The following is a 24,519-nucleotide window of genomic DNA, read 5'->3' as shown; positions in this document are numbered from 1 at the left end:
TCCCACCCCGCATTGTCTTTCTGAAACCGCCCCCACCCGGAGCGAGTCCCTGCACCCTCGCCCAGAATCCCGGGCTCGCACACACTCCGCGCAGGCCGCTCCCCCTGCACACTCCTCCCTCCGTCTCCCCCCGGCTTCCCCGCCCCTCTCCTCCTCCTCCTCTCCCTCCTCCCTCTCCCGGCGCCCGAAAGGATCATTGTTAGCCGCCCCCGCCCCGCCCACCCCGGCTGTTTATTTATGCACACGTCACCGGGCCGGCCCCGCCCTCCGGCATCTCATTAAGGCAGTGTGTTCCTCTCGCCCTGTCAATAATCTCCGCTCCCAGACTACTCCGTTCCTCCGGATTTCGATCCCCCTTTTTCTATCTGTCAATCAGCGCCGCCTTTGAACTGAAAAGCTCTCAGTCTAACTTCAACTCACTCAAATCCGAGCGGCACGAGCACCTCCTGTATCTTCGGCTTCCCCCCCCTTTGCTCTTTATATCTGACTTCTTGTTGTTGTTGTTTTTTTTTTTTACCCCCCTTTTTTATTTATTATTTTTTGCACATTGATCGGATCCTTGGGAACGAGAGAAAAAAGAAACCCAAACTCACGCGTGCAGAAGATCTCCCCCCCCTTCCCCTCCCCTCCTCCCTCTTTTCCCCTCCCCAGGAGAAAAAGACCCCCAAGCAGAAAAAAAGTTCACCTTGGACTCGTCTTTTTCTTGCAATATTTTTTTTGGGGGGCAAAACTTTTTGGGGGTGATTTTTTTTTTTGGCTTTTCTTCCTCCTTCATTTTTCTTCCAAAATTGCTGCTGGTGGGTGAAAAAAAATGCCGCAGCTGAACGGCGGTGGAGGGGATGACCTAGGCGCCAACGACGAACTGATTTCCTTCAAAGACGAGGGCGAACAGGAGGAGAAGAGCTCCGAAAACTCCTCGGCAGAGAGGGATTTAGCTGATGTCAAATCGTCTCTAGTCAATGAATCAGAAACGAATCAAAACAGCTCCTCCGATTCCGAGGTAAGAAAAGCCCCTCGGGCTGGTGGGGTTTTTTATCTGTTTCCTGGGCTTGGCAAATGTTGCTGAAAGGGGAGAAATCGGGGCTGGGGGCGGCGGCGGGGCCCGGCGGGCGGCGTGTGCGTGCGATGCCACCATTGCAAAAACTTGTAACCCTGTTTTTTCTACCCCCCCCGACCTCGCCGATTCTTTTTCTCCCCCTTCTCCCCCTTCTGCGTGGCGTTTGCCCCTCGCCCTCCCCACCTCCACCCCTCCGGGAAGGCGGAAAGACGGCCTCCGCCTCGCTCCGAAAGTTTCCGAGATAAATCCCGGGAAAGTTTGGAAGAAGGTGAGTACGCCCCGCGCGCCCCGCAGCCGCCCGGAGCCGCCCCCCGGGCCGGCCGCCCCGCGCGCCCCGGCCCCGCGCCCGGCTCGGCCCGGCCCTGCGCCGGCCCGGCCGGGGCGCCCAGCCCCTCGGGGCACTTTCTAAAAAGTTTCTCCTCGCTCTCTCCCGCTCCGCGCGGCCGCCGCCGTCCCCTCGCCGCCCCGCCATGTTAGCGGCCAAGAGGCAAGATGGAGGGCTCTTTAAGGGGCCACCGTATCCCGGCTACCCCTTCATCATGATCCCCGACCTGACGAGCCCCTACCTCCCCAACGGATCGCTCTCGCCCACCGCCCGAACCGTAAGTGCCTCCGCGCCCGGCCCCCGCCCGCTGCCCGCCCGCCCGCGCCGCCCGCCGGGCCCCGCATGCGGCCCCTGCCCTGCCCCCTCCCCGCCTCCCCCTCCCCGCCTCCTCCCCTCCCTCCCTCCCCTCCCCCGCTCGTGGCCCAGGCGGCCCGAAACTCTCCAAACTTTTCTGCCTTTTGTGGACTGGATTTGTTTGCACTTCGCCACGTTCTTGCTTTCAGTTTGCTGCCTCGTGATGTTGGGGAGACCTCTCTGTCCAAGCAGGGCTTTGTTGGTGGGGCGGGGGTGGGAAATCCGAATAACTTTTCTTTTGCGCTCTGGTTCCCCCTCCCCCTTTGGTGGTGGTGTTTGTTTCTTCACCCTGGGAAGATGACTGTGTGGCTCTTTCTTTGCTCTCTCTCCCTCTCTCTCCTTCTCTTCCTTCCCTCTTCTGTGGCGTCTTGGGCTTTCCCCGGTTAACCCCTTGGCTGCCGCTGCGGTCCCCGAGTGACTGTGCTGCGCCCGACGCGCGGGGTAGAGAGTGGGTTTCCTTCAGGCGTTGGACTTGAGAACTGGCTAGCGCGCAGAGCCGGGGGCCCTGGAGAGGCTCCTTGGCTTTCTTTTGGGCGGCTATGTATTTACCTCTCTAGTGGCAATCTCTGGCTCTCGGCCCTCCTTCCCCCTTCCCCTGGAAGGTCACACTTCCCAGATTGGTCCCACCGCAAACTTGGGGGCTCTGAGGCGTCCTTTTCTTTGGCGACCCGCAGGGCCGCGAGCGCCCTGGGCGCCGTGGCGGGCTCGGCTGCCCGGCGCGCTGGCTGCGGGCTCTCCCGGGCCGCGCAGGGCAGCCGGGCTGAGTGGGGCGGGGAGGCCCCTGCGGCCCGGATTCTTGATTTGTGTGCAGCCGGAATGGACTCCTCTAAGCGGACTTGTGTATTTCTAGGGAATTTTGGCGCCTTGGGATGTATGGCGGGGTCTGCGCTCGCCAGCTTCCGTGTAGGCCCGTCGTGGGCCCTGGGGGGGCCAGAGACCAGGGTGTGCGGGCTCAAGGAGGTGCGGGGGCCGAGGGAGGCCGGGGCGCCTCTCCTTCAATGGAGTGGGCCGCCGATCGCCGGCCACCCAACTTTGGGGGCCCTAGCCAGCGCGGGGTGCCGGGCTCGGGGGGCGCTTCCTGCAGGGTCGGTCCCGCGCCCAACCCTGACATTTGTTAAGACGGCTCATCCCCTCCCCCACCGGCCTCTGCCCCCTGCCCTCACCCTGAACCCCTTCCTCCTCATCCCTCCCTCCCTCTTCTAAGAAGCCTGGATTACGAATCTCTGGACGCAAGACGCATTTGTTCCCGGCTTCCCGGGATTGTCATTTTACACCTTCTCTGGTTTGGTCCCCTACCCCTTATTTACACACACGACTTTTGTTTTTTCTTTTTCGGTAACTCTAGATAGCAATTTGAAATAATGCACCCACTGTTCAGCAGCCGTGGATTCGGTGCTAATGGCCGAGGGCTTGCCGGACGGGAGTCGATCAGATCTACAAGTGTTTTTAAGCATTAAAATATTAACTATCAGGTTTGACTTGTTTTTTTGGGCCCTGGCAAAATGGCAAGGGCATGCTAGACCGGTCATTTTTTTATGGCTAGGGAAGAGAAATAATTATTCCCCCCCTGCCCGGCGCCCAGGCATGCTTGGGAAGCTGGGAGAGCGGTTTGGCTCGACCCCCTTCTCCAGGGCCAGTTCCACCAGGCTGCAGGGGCCGCGCTCTGGGCTTGCAGCTGTAGGGGAGGCACAGTTCGCTTACTTTGTATTTTTCTTGAGAGCTTGTGGGGCATCTTAAACGGGACCGTTCGGCTCAGAATCGCAGTGTTCGCCTACCAATAAACCGGCCCAAGCAACATTCCAAAGAATCCCTGAGAATTTCTGCCTCTCCCCCCCTCCCCCTTCCGATGGAAACCTCCCTGGTATTATTTTAAAATCCACTTAACCATCGGAATATTGAGCTTTGATGGCGGACTTGCTAGCTTTCTTGACTCTTTTTAAACTCCCTGTCTGATGCTGGCAATCTTGCCATTCCTTCTCAAACTTGAGCAGTTGTGTTGTCTTGTAATTAGCAAACAGGGAAATTGTTAAAGGCAAATAAATGATTTCCCGGTGAGAAAAGGAAGGCTCCCAATGATCGGTCCCTTTTGTGGGCATTATAGGAATAGACGGCGTCTAGTTATTTTAATTGTGGACATAGCGGGTGGCCTGGTGCTGTGACATCAGATTGAGTCTCAGAAGACATTTCTGAACTCAGTAGGCAGTTTTAGTACTTACATGTCAAACACCAGCAGACATCTTTGTGTACACTGCCCCTTCCTCCTTCCTCCCTGTTACCTGGGTTAGATTATGTGCTCCAAAATTAAAGTTATTTATTTAGGCTGGTCAGCAGAGCAGTGGAAATGAGGACGGTAGGCTGTTGTATGTCACTCCTGACGTCTTCAATCAGAGGGCCAGCTTTCAATTCCAGATTTGATACAGCTGCGGGAGGAATGGAGGCATCCATAGGCAAGATAGCGGGCTTCCCATGCTCTTCTGAAATTCTTAGTATTTTATAGGGTGTGTTTTTAATGGCAAGGTGTAAAGACAAATTTGCTGTATGCTTTATTATTTTCCCTTTGCTCCTTGGTGGCGGTGATTTTTGCTACATTTTCTGTTACTTATGGTGTACCTGTAAGCAGCTGCATCCTTTAAAAAGCAAACTCTCTGGAACCCTGATTTCTGCTTTTTTATTTAAGAATGTAAAGAATTAGAGAGTATCATTAAATCGGCTTATGATGAATAATACATTATCTCAAGAATAATGCTTTAATTGCTGAAGACACCATAAAGCTTGATAGTAATAATTTTATTTTAAAATGACAAAGATTTCTGCATAATATTAATTTAGTCTTTGATACAGTAATAGGAATGGCTTTTAAAAAGACAGATTCAGATACAAAACTGCATTAAGGAGAGGTCTAGTTAAGTAGATGGGAAGTGTTAGAACTGCAAATATTAGAACTGTGGTAACATTTGTATATTAAAGATAAGAATACTGTAACCTATTAAAGTTGATTGGAAAAAGTAGTTTTACATTTCTTTTTCCCTCCTGGCAAAGGGGAAATAGGAATATGGTGGTTGAAATTCCAGTTAGGTTTGAAATTTCTTTTTAAGGACTTGATTATTCGAGCCCTTGCATCTTCTCTTATCCAAAGTTACTTGCTTTTCAACCGAGCTGTTTGCTACTAGGTTGAACAGATAAATAATCTGCATCTTGAATTCATTTTTGAACTTGGAATCCAGCATTTAAAGGAAACTGAGAGGGGCCTATTCATTGGGGTTTTATTTAGCCGGGCAACTTCTCTTTCTGGCTTGTGAAAAATGGATGTTTTTTCCTCACTGAAACAACATAATCCTTTCTGATACAAAAGATTTAGACCTTGGAGTGTGAAGGGTTAACGGTGGTCCTTCCCAGTTGTCCTCCCACCCCCCCACCTCACCCCTGATTGTTTTGACAACACTTTTCAAAGTGTGACATTCCAAGCCCCTACATAACAATGTAATATTACTGTAATTACACAGGTCATTACATTTTAAATAGAGAACAATAAAATGCTTATCGCCCTGAAAAAGAACAGGTGTTCTTACCCTTCTTTGGTATTTATGCTAATTGTTTTTCATCTCCTTCAGAAATATTTATGGCGAACATGTTTAGATTTCAATCTCAATGTAACCGTATTAATTCCATGCTAATCTTTATAGGTTGGGGTTTAATGTCTGCAGTATGGATTATAGGCTCAACATTCACCCAATAGGTCATATTTTAATGATTATAAATTAAATATGCCAGCGCTTTCCACTTTGTTGATATTGAAACTTTCTGAAACCCCAGAAACAAACTCAGGCATTTGGGAACCTAACGAGCTTATCTGAAAGACGTGTTTTTGGAAACTTTTGCCTGTTTAAGGGAAGGAGCTTTGACTGATGCCCTCTGTGTCTGATTGAGAAAGAATTTTGAGGAAAACAATCCTCGTTCTTGCCAGGAGTTCTTCACCTTGATTTTAATTTTACTGATAGGGATTTCATTTAGAGTCACTGCTGGAAGTTGGTCAGCTTTCTGTTTCTTAGCAAGCTGTGAAAAAGTTACCGGAAGGTTTCCGGGGGCTCGCAGATCAAGAATGCTGTTCTGTTTGCAGTGCTGGATCGCTGCAGTTCTGCACACCATTAAAAAAAAATATTTGCTTTAGAAAACTAGCATTTTAATAGTTGCACCAGAGGCTGTGCTTTTAAAAGATTACAGTAGAAGTCTTTCCAGGTTTTGAATGCCTCCTCACATCCCACAAGGTGCCCCTGGCTGTGTGCAAAAAGTGCCTAGATTTCTCGGTGGAGAAATCCTGGTGCAACTTCTCTCACACACGTGCAGTGGGTAAACTAGAAGGTATCTAAGAGGATTTTACATTTTGTCAGATGTTTCACAACAGGCCCCCCTGAATCACATTAAAAATGCACTGTCGAGAAAGGACAGCTGCAAATTTTTGTGTGGACGCGTGTTTCTGGACCATGACTAAAACTCCGAGGACCTTTCCCCCAGCTGTCTGGAAGTTATGTGGAAGTTGGTTTATTGGCAGTTAAGTATGAGACAACCTGGATTTAGCAAATGCTGTCTCCTGCACAGGAAGTAGATGACATTATATTGGGGGAAGGGAGGAGATTTCAGGCAAGGAGTGATTTACTTTTTTTTTTTTTTTTTAAATGCCGGAGTTGCCAAATAAATAAGCACTTTCCAGGGAAGTAGGTGTGAGCTTTTTAGTATTGGTGAGTGGCGTTAGATAATATATTTGACCGCATTTACAATTCTTTTGAGGTGACACATTTCAAAGTTTGGAAAAGGAGGCTGAACCAAATTCTTGAGGGTCTTATTTTCAAAGGGGTGTGGGATGTGGGCATCTGAGTTTCTTCTGGGAGTGAATATGGGCAACCATGTAAGTAAATCTTCAACTCTGACTTATAATTGAGCACATTTGTGAAGGAAATGGTTAATTTTACAACCAAAGGCAAACTCGCACCTCGACAGGTCTGCTGAAAGAAATGTGCCCCAGTGTTTTGCTGGCAAGCACACTACCAGGTCATAAATCCACAGGCTTTATTTACAGCCCATAACACTTATGAATGTTAAGATATTTGACGCCACGTTGGCCTTATAATATTCAAGGTCCGCAGACATTGGCAGTAGCTCAAATTTCTCTCACTAATTATAAGCAATGAGATGGGGCGGGGGGTGGTATCCCAACGCAAATGCTACCTTCCCTTCTCCACTGACCCCCACCTCTGCGATCTGAGTGTACTGAGACAGACACCACCACTCCTTTGGCAGCTGACTTGTTCGTTTCCTCTAGGCTATTGTTACACACATTTATTAAGAGCACTTTCAGGAATGGAAATTCAGTGGGGGCTCTGCACAAATGCCTTTTTCAAAAGCAAAGTTGCTCTAGGTGTTTGCATCTTTTCCCTTCTCTTTTCTCCCTTTTTCCTTTCTTTCTCTTTTCTTAATCCCCCCAACCCCCCCTTTTTTTTTTTTTTTTTTTTTTTTTTGCGATTACATTGCCTATATTATGCATTTTCCCCAAGAATACTTAAAGAAACCTGCTATGGGAGACAGCTCTTTAATTTATATGATGTTCCCCTGAGTGGAAGGGAAAATGTACACATTACATAGTACACTAGTTAACGTGAGAGTTTTTAAAAAAGCGAGATGAGGTGTGAAGAGTGTTGATTAAAAGAATATGATAGGTGAGGGGAAAAAATCCAGGTTTACATCGGGGATGGGAGGGCTGCTGCTTTGCGAAAAATGTACTGGTATCTGGGGGAGGAGGCACAGAAAAGTAGTCAGGGGAGACAGAATAAATGCCTAAGAAAGATTAGAAAAGTGTAATACAAGAGGACAAAGATTTGGGCTTGGGGGAATTGAAATTGGAGATTGGAAGTTTCCTCATGGAGAGGCATGGGAGTACCCTGGGCTGGGCTATTAAAAAGGGCTATTGCTTTGCTCAGCAAAGATGGACTGCGATCCCTTCATTACCCAGGGCGTTCTACCTAGCCACAGATGTGTTTCCTATCAGTTACTGTGTAAGCATCTGGGGGTGGGGCATTATCTGTGGTGGAGACCGGAGTGTGAGAGAGGCGGCCAGTTGTCCTACTGATTTTAATTTATGTTGAAAAAGTGGGCTGTTCTGGTGCATTACAAACTGACTACGCGGTATAGGGGGGAAGTGGGATTCAGAGGTGTTTGCCAGGCCAGGAGAGATGATGGCTCTCATTTCTGACTGGATCCTTCCTTCTATCCACCCCAAACTTAAAGACCCAGGCCGAAAGGTTTTCTTTTCTAATCAATGGCACGCAGAAACTTACTAGCCCTCAGGGATAGATGTGAATCCCTAAACAGCTCATTACAAAGATGGGGCTGTGGGATCTTTGAACGGGTTATCAGCCAAGGTGTTCTTTGCTTTTCCCATGATAGGTTTTTTCTTCCTTAGGCACATCTGATTTCGGGCTGGTAATTCGACCTGTTATATTTTATTCTTTTTGTCATGCAGTAGCCCCAACCAGGTCGGTCTAAGGAGGAAGGAATGGCCAGGAGTGGGATCAGCCCTGAAGGAGTTAAAATTGCTCCCTAAAGTTTGGCATCATGAAAATAAATTTGAGGCCTGGTAGGCATTAGCAGGGCACAGCACATTTACAGAGCTTAATTAGTACGCACTGTAATTGTTCATGGTCTGCCAGAAGAAGTAATGTTCAGGAAAAGTGGAGTCCCTCTCTTGCAGTCTTTAGCTTGAAACCGATAAATCACTTGCATATTTGTGTAGTGATTCAAATGGAGCTAAGACCTCTCCCATCCCAACATGTGGTAAATTGTAAAGTCAATGAATTGCAGATGTAGGCTACAGTGAGATTCTCTAAGAAAATGCAGAATGAATGGGAAAGAGTGATGCTATAAATATTTACTGAGAAGATAACTAGATTCCTTCGTGCTGGGCCAATTATGATGTACTAAAATATATTAGTAAAATGCTTAAAAAATTGAGAGGATTTGTGTGGGTCTTTGGGTGCGTTGGTTTGTTTTGGAAAGTGAAATAAAAGGCACTATGTTATTGTCGTGTCAGTTTTATTAAGCCTGAATCACAATGGCATACCCAGGGAAGGACACATGAAACCCACATTAATGCAAATTAATTCGTTATGAGTTGCAGCACTGCAACTGCTAAGTGGAGTAATGATGGGGCATCATTTTAACAGTGTTAGTGTAGCAACTTTTAATGAAAAATGCTGTGTTAGGAACATGTCTCAGCACTTCAGCCCACGTGTTTTTCTATATGCTAGAAATATGTTTTGTACAAGGGCAGGAAACTTGATTCACTTTATTTTTTTCCGCCAAACAGTTTAAGAACTTTAATTATGTTTTGATGTTGAAAGAAAAATCATCGTTTCTCTAAAAAATCAACCCAGAAATGCCTATCACCATAACCAAGTTCAAGCTCAACTTTTTTTTTTTTTTTTGAGACTTTACAGCACAAAGTGGAAAAACAATGAATGTAGCATTTCCCCATAGACCTACAGATAAAACTTTCTTGAAGCGACTTTTCCCCCTTTTTTTCTTCTTAGAGAATTTTGGTCTCGGGCAATGTTGCAAGTCAATACTTCTTTCCCCAAATGTGAGTAGGTGGATGCGTATAGAAGCTGTAAAAGTTAATGATCGTTCTCTGACTCATAGCTGATGGTTTCAGGTTGAGGAAAAGAAAAATTAATGAGGGTAAATAGACATTTGATGGAACATTGAGACAGTAGGAGAGATTGTTCTTGTGTCTAAAGGCATGCATTTTGTTGCAGCAGAATTTCTGAGGCAGAATGCCAGGAAGTGAAAGGGGATGCTGTCGTTAAGTTATTGTTTGGGGATGGTACAAATGTTCAGTGTCTAGATCTTTGCAGGAATGTTTAAGCTCAAGTACCAGGCAATGCTGGCTTTGCCTTTTCTCTTGAAGTCAGAGGCCCCCCTTGGTACTTTATAAGGGCAGGCAGTCACCCAAAATCTTGGTCAAAAGTTTATTTCCCATTAAATGTAAAAGGCTCTCAACACAGGACTGGGGGCAGCGGGGTAGGGGAAGCTGGGCTCATAATGGCCTGTGGTTGCTCAAATGACTAATGACCTAAGAAAAGGTCTTAGGTATACTAAAAAAGTATTTTGTTTCTTAAGGTAATTACATGGAAATTAGATTTCAAGTGGCTCATGGTAGTAGCTACAGGGTAGAGAGGAAAGTGGACCAAAAAAACCAACACCTCCTAGGAAATGATCTGTTACTTTTTTTATATAGATAAGAGAAAGCCAGGTGATTCATAAAACTGAAAATAAAGTAAATGTTCCACCTCTTCCCAATTTAGCAGGACGAGTAGTCATCAAAAATTAATGTTCATTGTGTTAGAAGTTAGCTTAGTGCTGGAAAAACCAACCGAGGATTTCAGCTGTTTTAGTTGTCTTTGAGGAGATTCCTGTGGTTGAAAAAAGCTGTTTCCCATTCCACATCTGGATAGCTCTGATGTTTTGTATCAGAAACATCAAATTTAGAGCCCAGTAGTGATTAGAAATGAGACGAAGAATCTAGATATGATGATAATAAGGGAAGGGGTTAATCTTAAAATGTTGGTCTTTACATTGCTGAAGAATTTTGCAAGCCTGTGCTGAGAACTGCCGAGTCTTCATGGTTCTTCCTCTGGACGAGTGAGGGCTGAGGCATTTGTGGGTGCTAGAATGGGGAATGGGCTTGGTCACTGATTTTTGTTGAGAGCTTCATGGGAAGGAATGAAGCGGAAAATACGTTGGAGTTCTCATCTGGTGACTCCCTGGGTACTCCAGGCAGTGAGGCGTCATTTTGAAGGTGTGGGGCGTAACCAGGTGAGAGCAGCCATGTTTGCCGGATGAGGAAATGATGCGGAGCGGTCTTAGAGCACTCTCGGTGATGGGTGCAGGACAGTCCCAAGAGATGATGCAGATGGAAACCGTTTTTTTTTTTTTTTATTTATTTTTTATTTTTTTAGATGGAGTTTTGCTCTTGTTATCCAGGCTGGAGTGCAGTGGTGTGATCTTGGCCCACTGTAGCCCCTGCCTCCCTGGCTTAAGCAATTCTCCTGCCTCAGCCTCCCCAGTAGCTGGGATTGTAGGTGCGCACCACCATGCCGGGCTAGTTTTATTTTTGTATTTTTAGTAGAGATGGGGTTTTGCCATCTTGGCCAGGCTGGTCTCTAACTCCTGGCCTCAGGTGATCCACCTGCCTTGGCCTCCCAAAGTGCTGGGATTACAGGTGCGAGCCACCGCTTCCAGCCTGGGAACTTGGTTTTTATTTTATTTTATTATTTGTTTTTTGAGACAGAGTTTTGCTCTTGTTGCCCAGGCTGGAGTGCGATGGTGCAATCTCTGCTCACTGCAACCTTCGCTTCCTGGGTTCAAGTGATTCTCCTGCCTCAGCGTACCAAGTAGCTGGGATTACAGGCATGTGCCACCATGCCCGGCTAATTTTTGTATTTTTTAGTAGAGACGGGGTTTCACCGTGTTGGCCAGACTGGTCTGGAACTCCCGACCTCAGGTGATCTGCCTCCCCCCGCCCCCCTCGGCCTTCCAAAGTGTTGGGATTGCAGGCGTGAGCCATCGTGCCTGACCAGAACCTGGTTTTTAAACTTAGATCTGCCTCAGTCATCTTGTCCTAGACCTCGCAATCTCACCTCATATTCCAAAGCACAAATGACCTACCATGTTTTATTCTTCCTTCTAGCTTCTGGAGAGAGAAATGATTGTTCCAGTTTAGAATGCCAGGGATTTACTGGGTGTTTGTACTTTTTATCTGTGCCTTAAAAAAATTAGATTATAATGAACAAGATATCTTTGTTTTTTACAGGGAAGGAAAAAGCAGTGAAAGTATGCATTTTCAAAAGAAAAGTGTATTGGGAAAAGAGAGAGAGAGAGAGAGTGGAAACCCAAAGGAGAAACAAGAAAATTTTAAGTCCTTGTTGCGGTAGCTGGAGGAAGTGTAGCTTGGAAATCTCTCCAGCACAATGGTTGCTGGCTGGGAGGAAAGATCTGACTTAGACACAGAATAAGCTGCTTGTGCTGGGTGTGTGGTGTGTTCGTGAGCTGGGTGAGCTTTTCTGAGTCGCTGGGCACCTGAGGAAAGTTATGTGGCTGGGGGTGGTGGGGGGCGTTAGAATGGAGTGTGGGTGTCTGCGCTAGTGCACGCATGCGCGTGTGTGTGTGTTTTGTGTGTGTGTGTGTGTGTGTGTGAGAGAGAGAGAGACAGAAAGAAAGAGAAGGTAAAATTAACTTTGTCCTATATGTTGATTTCTCTGCTAGAGTCTTAAGGAACTTGCAGCTGCATTTTTACTGTTTCAATTACAGGATTCTCTCTAGGATTGTTGGTGTTATTTAGGTGATGATGAAGGCAAGGATTAAGAACAGAACTGCACAAGTGACAATGGAATTTGGATTAACCACAGTTTGATTAATTTATTCATAAGATTGTGACTATATGAATTTTTTTTCTACAACATAGCCTTAGTTATCAGGTGTCCATTCAATTTTAATTGACAATATAAGATTCCTGTGGTTCCCCTGTGTACAGATTGCCTAGGGGCTCTGCAGGGATTGTGGGAAGGAAAGCTTGGACAAGTTTCCATTAAGATCTGAATCAGGCGATTGGAAAAGAAGAGAATAAAACCAACTGAAAAGAGAGGGACAAGTTGTTAGTGTTGCCTACTCTGCTCGAAGGAGAACCCTCCTCTCAGACAAGAGCTACTTTCTGGCCAAGAATTCCAAGCTCGCAGAGAAACCTGTCCCAGGCACAGAAGTTGTTTTAACATGATGCAGAATTGTCACAGTAATTAGTGCAATCTCCGTTTACTGACTGGCAGTTTTTACAAAAAGGAGATGAGGACAAAGGGTGCAAAGTCATCTTTGTTTTTCAGCGGGTCACTTTACTTATTTATTTTTATTTTTTATTTTTGAGATGGAGTCTCACTCTTACCGTCCAGCCTAGAGTCCAGTGATGAGGTCTTGGCTCACTGCAACCTCTGCCTCCTGGGTCCAAGCAATTCTCTTGCCTCAGCCTCCCGAGTAGCTGGGACCATAGGCACCCACCACCACGGACCTGGCTAATTTTTGTATTTGTAGTAGAGATGGGGTTTCACCATGTTAGCCAGGGTGGCCTCAAACTTCTGACCTCAGGTGATCCGCCCACCTCAGCCTCCCAAAGTGCTGGGATTAGAGACGTGAGCCACTGTGCCCTGCCAGCGGTTCACTTCAGATGCTGCTTCTGAGTGTGTGTGGGGGGCTGTGTGTGTGGGGGTCAGATCTTCTGTTGTTTTAGGGTACTGTGGTTTATTACTCTCCTTTGACAGGTGTAGGGTTTTTTCCCACCCACTTCATTGTGCCTCCTTTTAATTTTGATTAATACTCTGTTTGGGGCAAGCAGACTTACATTATATCTATCTGTAAATATGTATGTAATGTTTTCTGTTTGTTTATTTGGAACAGATAAAATGATCTCAGAGCCCACTGCATCCTAGAATGGGTATTTATAGACTTAGCCCATGAACAATATGGATTTACACTATTTTTTAAAATTGGATTACTACCCTTGTGTTTGAGTTAGTTCAAAAGTTCTTATGTGATTTTTTTCCCCTTTATTTATTTTTTAAAACTGTGTGGACTGAATTGTTTTCCTTCCAGGGAGCAAGATACAAATTATCTGGATCTGAAACTCGCAGTGTAAATTTGTGCTAGTAACACAGATGTGTTCTGGTAGTAGTAATAGCACAGGAGTAGTAACAGTAGTTTGATATAATACTACAGATCCATGTTCGGAAATGCAGTTGATTTGCCTGTTACAAGGAGGGGACTGGACATCAATTTTCCAGGGTCATCTGATTCCTCATTATTAGTTCCTATATGGCAAATTAAAATGCATTTTCAGATAATTGTTGAGATCCTTTAGTGATTATTGTATTGTTTATAAAATAAATCAGTAGATGGTGTTTGTGTTCCCAATTGATGGGATCCCAAGATTAACAAGTATTATTTGGGAAGGTGAGAATTGGGTGAACAATCTTGCTGTTTCTTTCTATTTCGGGATACCTGCTTCTTTGATGGGTGGTCTCTAGGACTTCAGAGGGAAAGGCTGAGGACAGACTTAGACCTTGGGGAGGATCTGAGCCAATCAGTGACTTGCATTCACTCAGTTGCCACCTAATAGGTGGTCCTCCGTTAGAAAATTGGTGGCTTTCTGGCAGTGTTTGGCCCTCTCTTTGGGGAAGTGTGGATTACTAGAGTGCAGGTGACAGAGATGGCCTGGGATGGACAGCTTAGTCATCATGAAAGAATGTGTAAGGCATCGGGTGGCCCCTGAATTCTGTCTGACACATTTGTTTTCCCAGAAATAGAATTGCATTGGAGAGCTGGGGCCCAGTTATTAGAAATATAGGGGTGGGGTGCTTGTACTTGTTGCAGTCTTGTGGCTTCTCATAATCTTTTCTCTGCTAATCCTTCCTCTTGCCTACATGTTGCAATTCTGGTGACTTTTTTGCAGCACACAGTTCATTTTTCTCAGCATCCCGCTCAGCACACTGGCTTCCTTTATGTCTTAATGGGCATCCATCTTTCATTTTCATGTCATTAATTCTCACTCCTGGCCCCCACCTTCCCTGTATGCTTATTGAATAGGTGCTTTAAAAAAAAAAAAAAACTTTACCTTAGACTGTTATGATCATCTTATCCATAGCAACAAATAAAAGTACACAGGTCTTGATTGAATGCCAAGGCTGCAGTTCAATCTAGGAAGGTTTGTCTGCTATTCATAAACTGCTTAAGATGTTTTCTTGTAGTTTGTGACATAAGCAGAACGCTTTGATTTGGTTTCTTTCTACAGCTCCATTTTCAGTCCGGCAGCACACATTACTCTGCGTACAAAACGATTGAACACCAGATTGCAGTTCAGGTAGGAAACGCAAGAGATTCTGAAGCTTGAATTGTCTATATGTAGGTCTCTTGTGTGTTTTATTCTCTGCCCCTTACCCCAACTGAGATGATGATGATGATGATGATGATGGTGGTGGTGATGATGGTGATGGTGGTGGTGCTGGTGGTGCTGGTGGTGCTGGTGGTGCTGGTGGTGGTGGTGGTGGTGGTGGTTGAATCACTGGGGGAGAAGGGGAGCAAAGGAGAGAGAAGCAGGAGAAATGCTGCTAAAATGATGTAGAGATATGGAAAGAAAGAGAAGCCTGTGCTTATTGTAAAGAGTTTCTTGATCGGGTATAATGGGCACACAGACCCCAGCTTGACTATTTTTCTTTGCTTAGGGAGGGATGTTGAATTGGGAGTAAGGGTGGCACAATGTGAATGGGAAGGCTTAAGGGGAGAGGTGGAAGAGGAGGCCATGCGACAGCCAGAGGGTGGTTTCTGGTGGATCAAAATCTTGTTAAGTGGTGCTAAGAATATCTCTTTGGACCTGATCATCCTGAAATGTTGGTTTCTCTTGGACCTGTCGATGTACGACACTAAATGTGCTGGAAGGGAAAGGCGACAGATCCCAGCTTCTGATGAGTGTCCTGTTTCCTGCTCACGTAGTACTTCCATTCTCTTAAATCCAAAGGCTAAACAAATCATGGACTAATATAGACTCGGAGCTGAACTGATGCCAGCAGAATGCAGTAGAGGAGGGAGAGCAGACTAATACGATTTTCATCTGTCTGCCCGGCTTTGCTGGGATGGATGTACCTCATGGTGTAACTAATGGTACCAAAACTTCTTGAGTGTCCTGCCTTAACCCTTCGAAGGGATTCTCTTGAAACCTTTTGCTGTAGCATTAAAGTCTAGCTGGAGAGCCTTCTTTTCTTGTGAGTTGATATTGGTTTGTTAGATCATGTGCATTATTCCATGACTTCTTTTCTGGTGAAGAGCCCTTGCAGATAACTTGTCTGTGTTTGTGTGTATCTGTGTGTGTGTGTGTGGTCTTAGGTAGCCGCAGCCACAATGCATCTTTGTAGCTCTGTCATCTCAGATCTGCATCTTCCTCGATAAGACTTTCAGATAGCTGTTTGCCCCAGGTAAACGGAATTATTCCGCCAGTGAAAAGCATGAGTCAGCAGACATTTTTATTTGGTGCATTCCTAGTGTTTCTGTACTCATTTTCAGGCCACAGCAACTTATTTTAAAAATATTTGAGGCTGGGTGAGGTAGCTCACGCCTGTAATCCCAGCACTTTGGGAGGCTGAGGTGGACGGATCACTTGAGGTCAGGAGTTTGAGACCAGCCTGGCCAACATGGCAAAACCCCGTCTCTACTAAAAATATAAAAGTTACTCGGTGTGGTGGTGGGTGCCTGTAATCCCAGCTAATCAGGAGGCTGAGGCAGGAGAATCACTTGAACCCGGGAGGTGGAGGTTGCAGTGGGCCGAGATCATGCCATTGCACTCCAGCCTGGGTGACAAGAGTGAGACTCTGTCTAAAATATATATATATATATATATATTTTTTTTTTTTTTTTCTTTTTTTGATTATTTCTGCAGTTGATGACCTTCTTGTGTGCGTCTTTTGGGGGAAAAGTGTGGCTCTTGATTTTACCCTTCTCAACCCCTAACTGTTTCCAAGACTGACCTGTCTTTAACTTGAGGCTGCAGTTGTTCTTTTTGGCATGCTGCCGATTGGTCCCTCCTTCTTTCTTCTGATGGACAGCATAGTAAGTCTTGCTCCCAGAAAGTGCTTTAGATGCAGGACTTGGTTAGAGAACAAGCCCAAACCCTAACTCTTGGTGCCTGGGTGGATGTACAACTCTTGGTGAACAGGTGAATATACCATGTCCGGAGGCCTCCTACATCTCGGGGAGTGCTGGAAAATCTTGTTGCCTGGGGTGTGGGAATTGTTGAAGTTGAATAGGATAGTGATCCTTATCTTGGTGTGGAAAAGCTGGCTGGGGCCATGTCACTGGGAGACTAGCCCGGACCAGACCAGCTGTTGTATCTTTACACCCGTTGCTGAAGTGCCCCTTGTTAGGCTGAGCAGTTTGTCTTTCTCCAAACCACCTGGCACGGTGCAGGCCATGTGAAGCTCTTTCTCAGGAGGAAGATGGAGTAAATTACAGAGCTCATTGTTTTGGAGGACTGAAACCATTACTATTCCTCCATGAACAGGTAGTATTGTTCTCCTCTGCTTCTATTTGCTAAGGCTTGATGCCCATGTGGGCAAACAGAGAGACATTTTATTAGAGACCCAGAATCATGCTTTTGCAGCGTTCATTCTCCCTCAGTCTCTGCTAGACCCGCACAAGGCCAAGCTAAATGGCATCTAGCTGTAATTTTAGTTTGATCATCAAAGGATAAATGGCAAAAAACAAAACCAAAGAAGCAAAGGGAAAAGAAGGGGAAAGCTTAGACAAAATGAAATTGTTCCCAAAGTACATTGGGGTGCTCATAATCTTTTTGCCCTGGTACAGCATAGACCAGACATGTTCCCTTCGCTCCATTCTCCAACTTAAGGCTAAATGCAACACGATTGTCGGGGCAGAGTTATTGTCCCTGGAAACTTAAAACTGTTTAACCTTAATAAACACTAGATTTCAATAGGAGTTGAGCTGGTTGCTCTCCTAAGCTACATCCTAAAATAACCCAGAGTACTATGACCCTGTGCATCACAGGAGACTCATACTCTTTTCCCTTCCCATCGCTCCTGTAATCTCAGGACTCAGCCAAGCTCTCCGTTTATATGAATGGCCTTGAGTGATTCTATAGACACGTCACATTCTTATAAAAGGTTTGGACACAATAGCAGTTGCTATGTTTAGATCTTTCCTACTTTTGACAGCCTCCTAGCTCCTCCTGGTTTTGAAAAGACAAGAGCAACTCAGATGGCCACGTTCTCCCAAAGTGAATAACACAAATAAAACTAGAATGAAAATTAAAAGTTTTTTTTTTTTTTGAGACGGAGTTTCACTCTGTTGCCCAGGCTGGTGTGCAATGGCGTGACCTCGGCTCACTGCAACCTCCACCTCCCGGGTTCAAGTGATTCTCCTGCCTCAGCCTCCCGAGTAGCTGGGATTACAGGCATGCGCCACCACACCCGGCTGTTTTTGTATTTTTAGTGGAGACAGGGTTTCTCCATGTTGGTCAGGCTGGTCTCGAACTCCCGACCGCACGTGATCCACCTCGGCCTTCCAAAGTGTTGAGATTGCAGGTGTGAACCACTGTGCCCAGCCGAAAATTAAAAGATCTTTTAGAAAAGACATTGTTTTAAAATTCTATTGACTTTTAAAATGTTTTATTGTAGTGTAATTTACGTATAACACAGTACACAGAACTTTAGTAGAGAGGTGGATGAAGTTTTCCATATGTGAACGCCCGTGAAACCATCACTGAGATCAGTATATAGAATGAGGTTGGGACACCTTTATTGTCAAGGGCCAGATAGTAAATATTTTGGGCTTTCTGAGCTGCTCAGTCTCTGTTGCAACTACATTTGACCCTTGAACGACACAGCACGAGTTTGAACCACATGGATCCACTTAGATATGGATTTTCTTCTGCCTCTGAGACAGCAAGACCAACCCCTTCTCTTCCTCCTCTTCCCCCTCAGCCAACTCATCCCAAAGAAGGCAAGGATGAAGACCTTTATTATAATCCACTCCCACTTAATGAATAGTAAATATGTTTTCCATATGATTTTCTTAATAACATTTTCTTTAGCTTACTTTATTGTAAGAATACAGCATATAATATATACATAAATTATATATTAATTGACTGTTTATGTTATCGGTCAGGCTTCTAGTCAGCAGTAGGCTATTAGTTAAGTTTTTGAGGAGTCAAAAGGTATACTCAGGTTTTCTTTTTCATTTTTTTTGAAACGGAGTCTCCCTCTGTCGCCCAGGCTGGAGTGCAGTGGCGCATCTCGGCTCACTGCAACCTCCGCCTCCCAGGCTCAAGCAATTCTCCTGTTTCAGCCTCACTAGTAGCTGGGACTACTGGTGCCTGCCACCACGCCCGACTCATTTTTTGTATTTTTAGTAGAGATGGGGTTTCACCGTGTTAGCCAGGATGGTCTCGATCTCCTGACCTTGTGATGCACCTGCCTTGGCCTCCCAAAGTGTTGGGATTACAGGTGTGAGCCACTGAGCCTGACCTATACTCGACTTTTCAACTGTGTCCCTGGCCCGGGTGTTCAGGGGTCAGCTGTACTCAGCGCTTCTATTGTGGGTTGAAAGCAGTCAATGATAAACCCAAAGGAATATATTCCTTGTTGTGTCTCAATAAAGCTTTATTTAGAAAAAACAGGCAGTGGCTGGATTTGGCCTCAGAGGCTAACTTCTGATAAAGAGCTCCCCAGAAGTCTCCCTTGTCTCCCCCTTTTTCCAGTTATTTGGCTGCTTCCTCTCTCCCCTGCCCCCACTGAAAAGTCTGTTAGTTTTATTTATCACTGTGGATTAGTTTTGCCTGTTTTTTGGCAAAAACATGTAATGGAATCTTACAGAATATACTGATTCATGTCTGGCCACACTCAGCATATGTCTGTGAGTTTCATCCATGTTCTCTTGGGTAGCAACGGTTTGCTCTTTTTCATGGCCAAGTAGTATTCCACCAATGAATGTGCTTCAGTGCATGCATCCTTCCTGTGTTGTTGGGTATTTGCATTGCTTCCAGTTTTTTTTTGCTATTATGAATAAAATTCTAGTAACATTTTCACACACATCTTTTGGGGAAACATATTTCCATTTCTGTTCATATACCGAGAGTAGACTTGGAGGGGCATGGGGTAATGTGTGTTTAGCCTTGCACTGACCTTCTCAGAGAGACTTGAGTGCTGGATGTGAGTATTGTCATTGCAACAGCGGTAGTAGTTGTTAGGTATGTGAGTGATACGTGTAGGGTGAGCAGTAAATTTATCTGGGTGTGATCAGAGGCCAATTGCCCAAGCTTCGGTGCAGGCCCCTTCATGCAGTGATTTGGCCTTTGGCCCTAGCTCCTAGGAACTCCTCCCACTGTCTCCATTAACCTGGGAGGAGGACTAGCAGGCTGAATTCCAGAGGTGGACCCACATTGCAGATGTGTATAAACAGAGCTGCCTCCCAGGAATGCCCTGCAGGTGATTGCAGATAATGGTTAGGCATCTCTATTGCATCTCTATTGCCTTCATGAAGAAAGCTCTTCCAACACTCCTATTCTCAGCATTATTCCAACCCCATGAACACTGTTGTGATGAAGGTCAAGACCCACAGAAGATGTTTCCCTTGGTTTTCGGAAGGGCTACTTCTGAGCCAGTTAAGCCTTTGTTTTAAGAGCGTTTTGGCCAAAGGTTGATGTTTTAACACCAAGTCAGATGTGATTTAGGAAAAACCTCCACATGCAGCAAAAACAAACTGTGTAGACCTTTCTTGGTTGTTATTCTTTTTAGATGTGAAGTGGTTTGTGTGTGTGTATGTGTGCGCGTGTGTGCACGCGTGTGTGCGTCCACACAAAGACAACTCGGAGAGGATCCAGAAGAAATGGACCATTTTATTTGTTTACACAGCTGAGGAGTGGAGACTGTGCAGTGGGGGTTACTTTCCCTCTTGTTCCTATGCTTGCAAGTTCCCATCTGAGCTTTACCAAAGCATAACCTTCTGCTTGGTCTTAGCACTCCTCCACCATGATTCACTAAGGCTACCAGGACCCTCCTCCAGAGCCTGGGTGCTTTTTGGAGCCAAGGAGAGAAGAATACTAACTGGAGAGTGTCCTTACTTCATGTTGGCCACTTATTCCTGGATGTGAACTGGAAGTTCCATCTTAGAGTGTCTTAACATTGTTAAGATTCCTGGAGTGCGTTGACACAGAGTCTATGTCTATGTCTGTGTCTGAGGAGACCCCTCATGCTGTGATGAGCATGGCCAGAAATTAGTACCACCGGACTGGCCCAGCATTGGGGAATGAGGTGGCGTGTTTGCAGGGCGCTTGACTTTTCTCTCACTTCAGGTTTTTGATGGGGCTCTCTTGTGTTCTGGGCCTGTCCTCTCACCCATCACAGGTCCCCTGGCCTTCCCGTTTTCATGAGGATTTGCTGTCTTGGCTGAGCAGCTGATCCAGGCTAAGTGAAGAACTCCTGGAAACAGGTTCAGCCCTTGGTGTAGTCACTTCCTCACATTTCCTTCAGAGCTGTAGCAGACTCAGGCTGTGACATTTCATGTCCATTTTCCACAGAGGAATGAAGAATTAGAGAGAGACAGAGAGAGCATTTCATTACAGTAGTTTGATAGAACCTGTGGATGCTGCCAGGTAACTTGCTTAGGAGGTTCATTGACTTGCTATGGTGATGAGTTTTAGCCTCGTTAGCTAATTTAAGTCCATACCTCAGAAGAATGTTCATTCTGGAAAAATATTTGCATCTAATATGTGCCAGGCCACTGGAGAATTCATCAGTGAGCAAAACAGACAAAAATCCCTTGCTCTCACCAACCTTAAATTCTAGTGATATTTTAAATACTGACTTATACACACCCTGTTCCAAGACTGAGTTAAGTTTCCGGTGCAGTCCAGGAGTTAGATTTTCTTTTTCCTTTATTTTTTGAGACAGAGCCTTGCACTCTGTTGTCTAGGCTGGAGTGCAGTGGCACCATCTCGGTCCACTGCAACCTCCGCCTCCCGGGTTTCAAGTGATTCTCGTGCCTCAGCCTTTTGAGTAGCTGGGATTACAGGTGTGCACCACCACACCTGGCTAATTTTTGTATTTTTAGTAGAGACGGGGATTTCACCATGTTGGCCAGGTTGGTCTTGAACTCCTGACCACAGGTGATCCTCCTGCCTTGGCCTCCCAAAGTGCTGGGATTACAGGTGTGAGCCACCACATCTGGACAGGAGTTACTTTTTGGTTTTTGAGATGGAGTCTTGCTCTGTCACCCAGTCTGGAATGCAGTGGCGTGATCTTGGCTCACTGCAACCTCCACCTCCTGGGTTCAAGCAATTTTCCTGCCTCAGCCTCCTGAGTAGCTGGGACTACAGGTGTGTGCCACCACACCCAGCTAATTTTTATATTTTTAGTAGAGACGAGGTCTCACCATGTTGGCCAGGCTGGTCTCAAACTCCTGACCTCAGGTGATCCATCCACCTTGGCCTCCCGAAGTGCTGGGATTACAGGTGTGAGCCACTGGGCCTGGCCATAATTTTCTTTTTTCTTTTTTTTTGAGACGGAGTCTCGCTCTATCGCCCAGGCTGGAGTGCAGTGGCACGATCTCAGCTCACTGCAACCTCCACCTCCTGAGTTCAAGTGATTCTCCTGCCTCAGCCTCCCGCCGGCCGTCATTTTAAATCAGGGTTGTGATTTTCAACCTACTGAAGTTTAAGAATTGCTGCCTTAGAGTCTTCTGAAACCAATCAATTGATCATTTATTGGCTGTCCCAGTCATTTTCACTCGCCAAATAAAAAATGAGGGCTGGCTAAATACTATATTGGGATAGCATTTTCTTATTTTGAATGAGAAATTGGACTGCCCTTATGTTCCTGTGAGTTTTTGAGGCCTTTATTTTCCCATTCTTATGTGAAGAGAGCCAGATACTTTTGCAAAGCTTGAGAAAAAGCATTTGTTTGTGGAAGAGTAGCTTGGACAGTAATGTGCTTAGACTTTGGGGTCAGAGGCAATAACAATAGTTAGTAATAATAGCTGCTTATGCTTACTGAATTCTCTTGAGGGGTCCAGTGTTGAGTGCTTTTTGTGAATTATTATTATTATTTTGAGACAGGGTCTCACTCTGTCACCCAGGCTGGAGTACAGTGGCGTGATCATAGCTCACTGCAGCCTTGACCTCACTGGGCTAAGGTGATTCTCCCACCTCAGCCTCTTGAGTAGCTGGGACTACAGGTATGCATCACCACGCCTGGCTAAGTTTTGTATTTTTAGTGGAGATGGGGCTTCGCCATGTTGCCCAGGCTGGTCGCTAACTCCTGAGCTCAAGCTATCTGCCTGCTGTGGCCTCCCAAAGTGCTAGGATTACAGGAGTGATCCACCATGCCCAGCGTATGTGAATTCTTTATTGATTCTTCATAACAACACAGAGGGAAATTCGAAAGGTGTAGTTACTGGTATTATCACCATTATCCTCATTTTGTAAATGAGGAATCAGATACCTGAGATATTTTGCCCAAGGCCAATTAGGATTCCAACCCAGACAGTGTGACGAGAGGAAGGCTGTCCTACATAGGCTTATGGTAACTATTGCCTGCTCAAAGTAATGCTCTCAAGGGTCTAGGGGTTCCTTATAGCAGTGGCTACCAACCAGCCTTCTGGGCAACACGCATAGGAATCACGTGGGACCTGCTAAAAAGCACAGAATCCTGGGTTCTATTCCTTGGAGATTCTCATTTAGGGACTGGGTCAGTGTTTCACAAGCTCAAGTATCACCTGGAGGGCACCCGGAGAGCAGACTGGGAATCCATCCCCAGGGTTTCAGGTTCTGTAAGCTTGGAAGGGGTCCTGACATTTGCAAGCTTTTAATTAATGCTGTGTTCCTTCTCTGGGGATAGCTCTTGGAGAACCACCGGACTAGGGCAAGGGTTCCCAGCTTGGACTGTTAGGTTACACTCACTCAGGAAGCATTTCAAACAATATTCAGCCCAGGCCCTGCCCCAGACCAACCGAGTCAGCGTCTAGGGGTTGGGGCCTGTGCATCCCTGGGTTGCAAAAGCTTCCCAGCTTTTAGTGAGCAGGCTGGGTTGAGGCACGCTGGTCTAGGGGATTCTGGAATCTGCCACCACTTCCCCACACCAGATGATTCTGAGGCACACAATCACACTAGAGAACAACTGTTGTAGGCTTTTTTTATTGGTTTGTTTTTTTAATTTTAATTTTAATTAATTAATTAATTTATTTTTGAGATGGAGTCTCACTCTGTTGCCCAGGCTGGAGTGCAGTTGTACCATCTCGGCTTACTGCAACCTCTGCCTCCTGGGTTCAAGCTGTTTGCTGCCTCAGCCTCCCAAGTATCTGAGATTACAGGTTCTTGCCACCACGCCCCGGCTAATTTTTGTATTTTTGGTTGTGACGGGGTTTCACCATGTTGGCCAGGCTGGTCTTGAACCCTTGCCTCAAATAATCTGCCTGCTTTGGCCTCCCAAAGTACTGGAATGACAGGCGGGGGCCACTGCACCCTGCCAAGTTTTAATTTTTTTGTAGAGACGGGGTCTCGCCTTGATGCCCAGGCTGATACAGTCCATTTTAATAGGCAAGGAAACAGGTGCATGGAGGTGAATGGGTTGGTCCCAGGTCTCCCCACTTGGTGGACACAGGACAAGACAAGAATCCAGGAGTCCAGTGCAGCTTTCTTTCAACACGGATTTCTTTCTGTCTTTCCAGGAGAGGTTATCATCTTGTGTAAGCCGATAGCAATTGGATTACATTGGCCAGATAAAATAAAGCAGTCTAGTTTTACCGTTTTTACTTACATCATTTTAAAACTTATATCTGTTTTAATTATATCATCGTATTTGTACGAGTTGAGATATTTGTATCTGGTCATTCTCCACGATATTAGCGCACTTAGTTCAGAAGAGGGCTGGTGAGGATACCGAGAGAATGTCTGGTAGTCTTTAACTGGAACTACCAGAAAGAAAAAAAAAAACAACTGTCCTATCAGCCATCTGTGTGCCTCTTATGGGCCACGGCAGGTGGGCCTTGAGGTCTGACTTACTATGGCAGTCAGCTGCTGGTATTTTCTTTTCTTTTTTTGAGATGAGCCTCGCTCTCTTACCCAGGCTGGAGTGCAGTGGCACGATCTCGGCTCACTGCAACCTCCGCCTCCCGGGTTCAAGCAATT

General features: G+C 45.9%; 1 protein-coding gene across 49 annotated transcripts in view; it reads left to right on the top strand.

Annotated features, from left to right (window-relative positions):
• Positions 1-252: 252 nt before the first annotated feature.
• LOC105467983 (transcription factor 7 like 2) overlaps positions 253-24,519 on the top strand; it is a 218,729-nt gene continuing 194,462 nt past the window's right edge. For 11 of the 49 annotated variants that reach the window (XR_011607626.1, XM_071069102.1, XM_071069105.1 and 8 more), the window contains exons 1-4: positions 255-1,000; positions 1,259-1,325; positions 1,535-1,659; positions 14,620-14,688. Coding sequence is in view for 48 of the 49 variants with exons in the window: in XM_071069102.1 (XP_070925203.1) it covers positions 812-1,000; positions 1,259-1,325; positions 1,535-1,659; positions 14,620-14,688 (450 nt within the window). In the remaining variant the exon portion in view is untranslated. Of the gene's footprint in view, positions 1,001-1,258; positions 1,326-1,534; positions 1,660-14,619; positions 14,689-24,519 lie in introns of all 49 variants that reach the window. The other 38 variants (XM_071069132.1, XM_071069129.1, XM_071069135.1 and 35 more) reach the window with 14 other exon arrangements.

This window comes from Macaca nemestrina, chromosome 9 (assembly GCF_043159975.1).
Source record: "Macaca nemestrina isolate mMacNem1 chromosome 9, mMacNem.hap1, whole genome shotgun sequence".
In the NCBI taxonomy this organism is placed as follows: domain Eukaryota; kingdom Metazoa; phylum Chordata; class Mammalia; order Primates; family Cercopithecidae; genus Macaca; species Macaca nemestrina.
The sequence above is the reverse complement of the archived record's forward strand: the minus strand, read 5'-3'. Positions and strand labels throughout refer to the sequence as shown.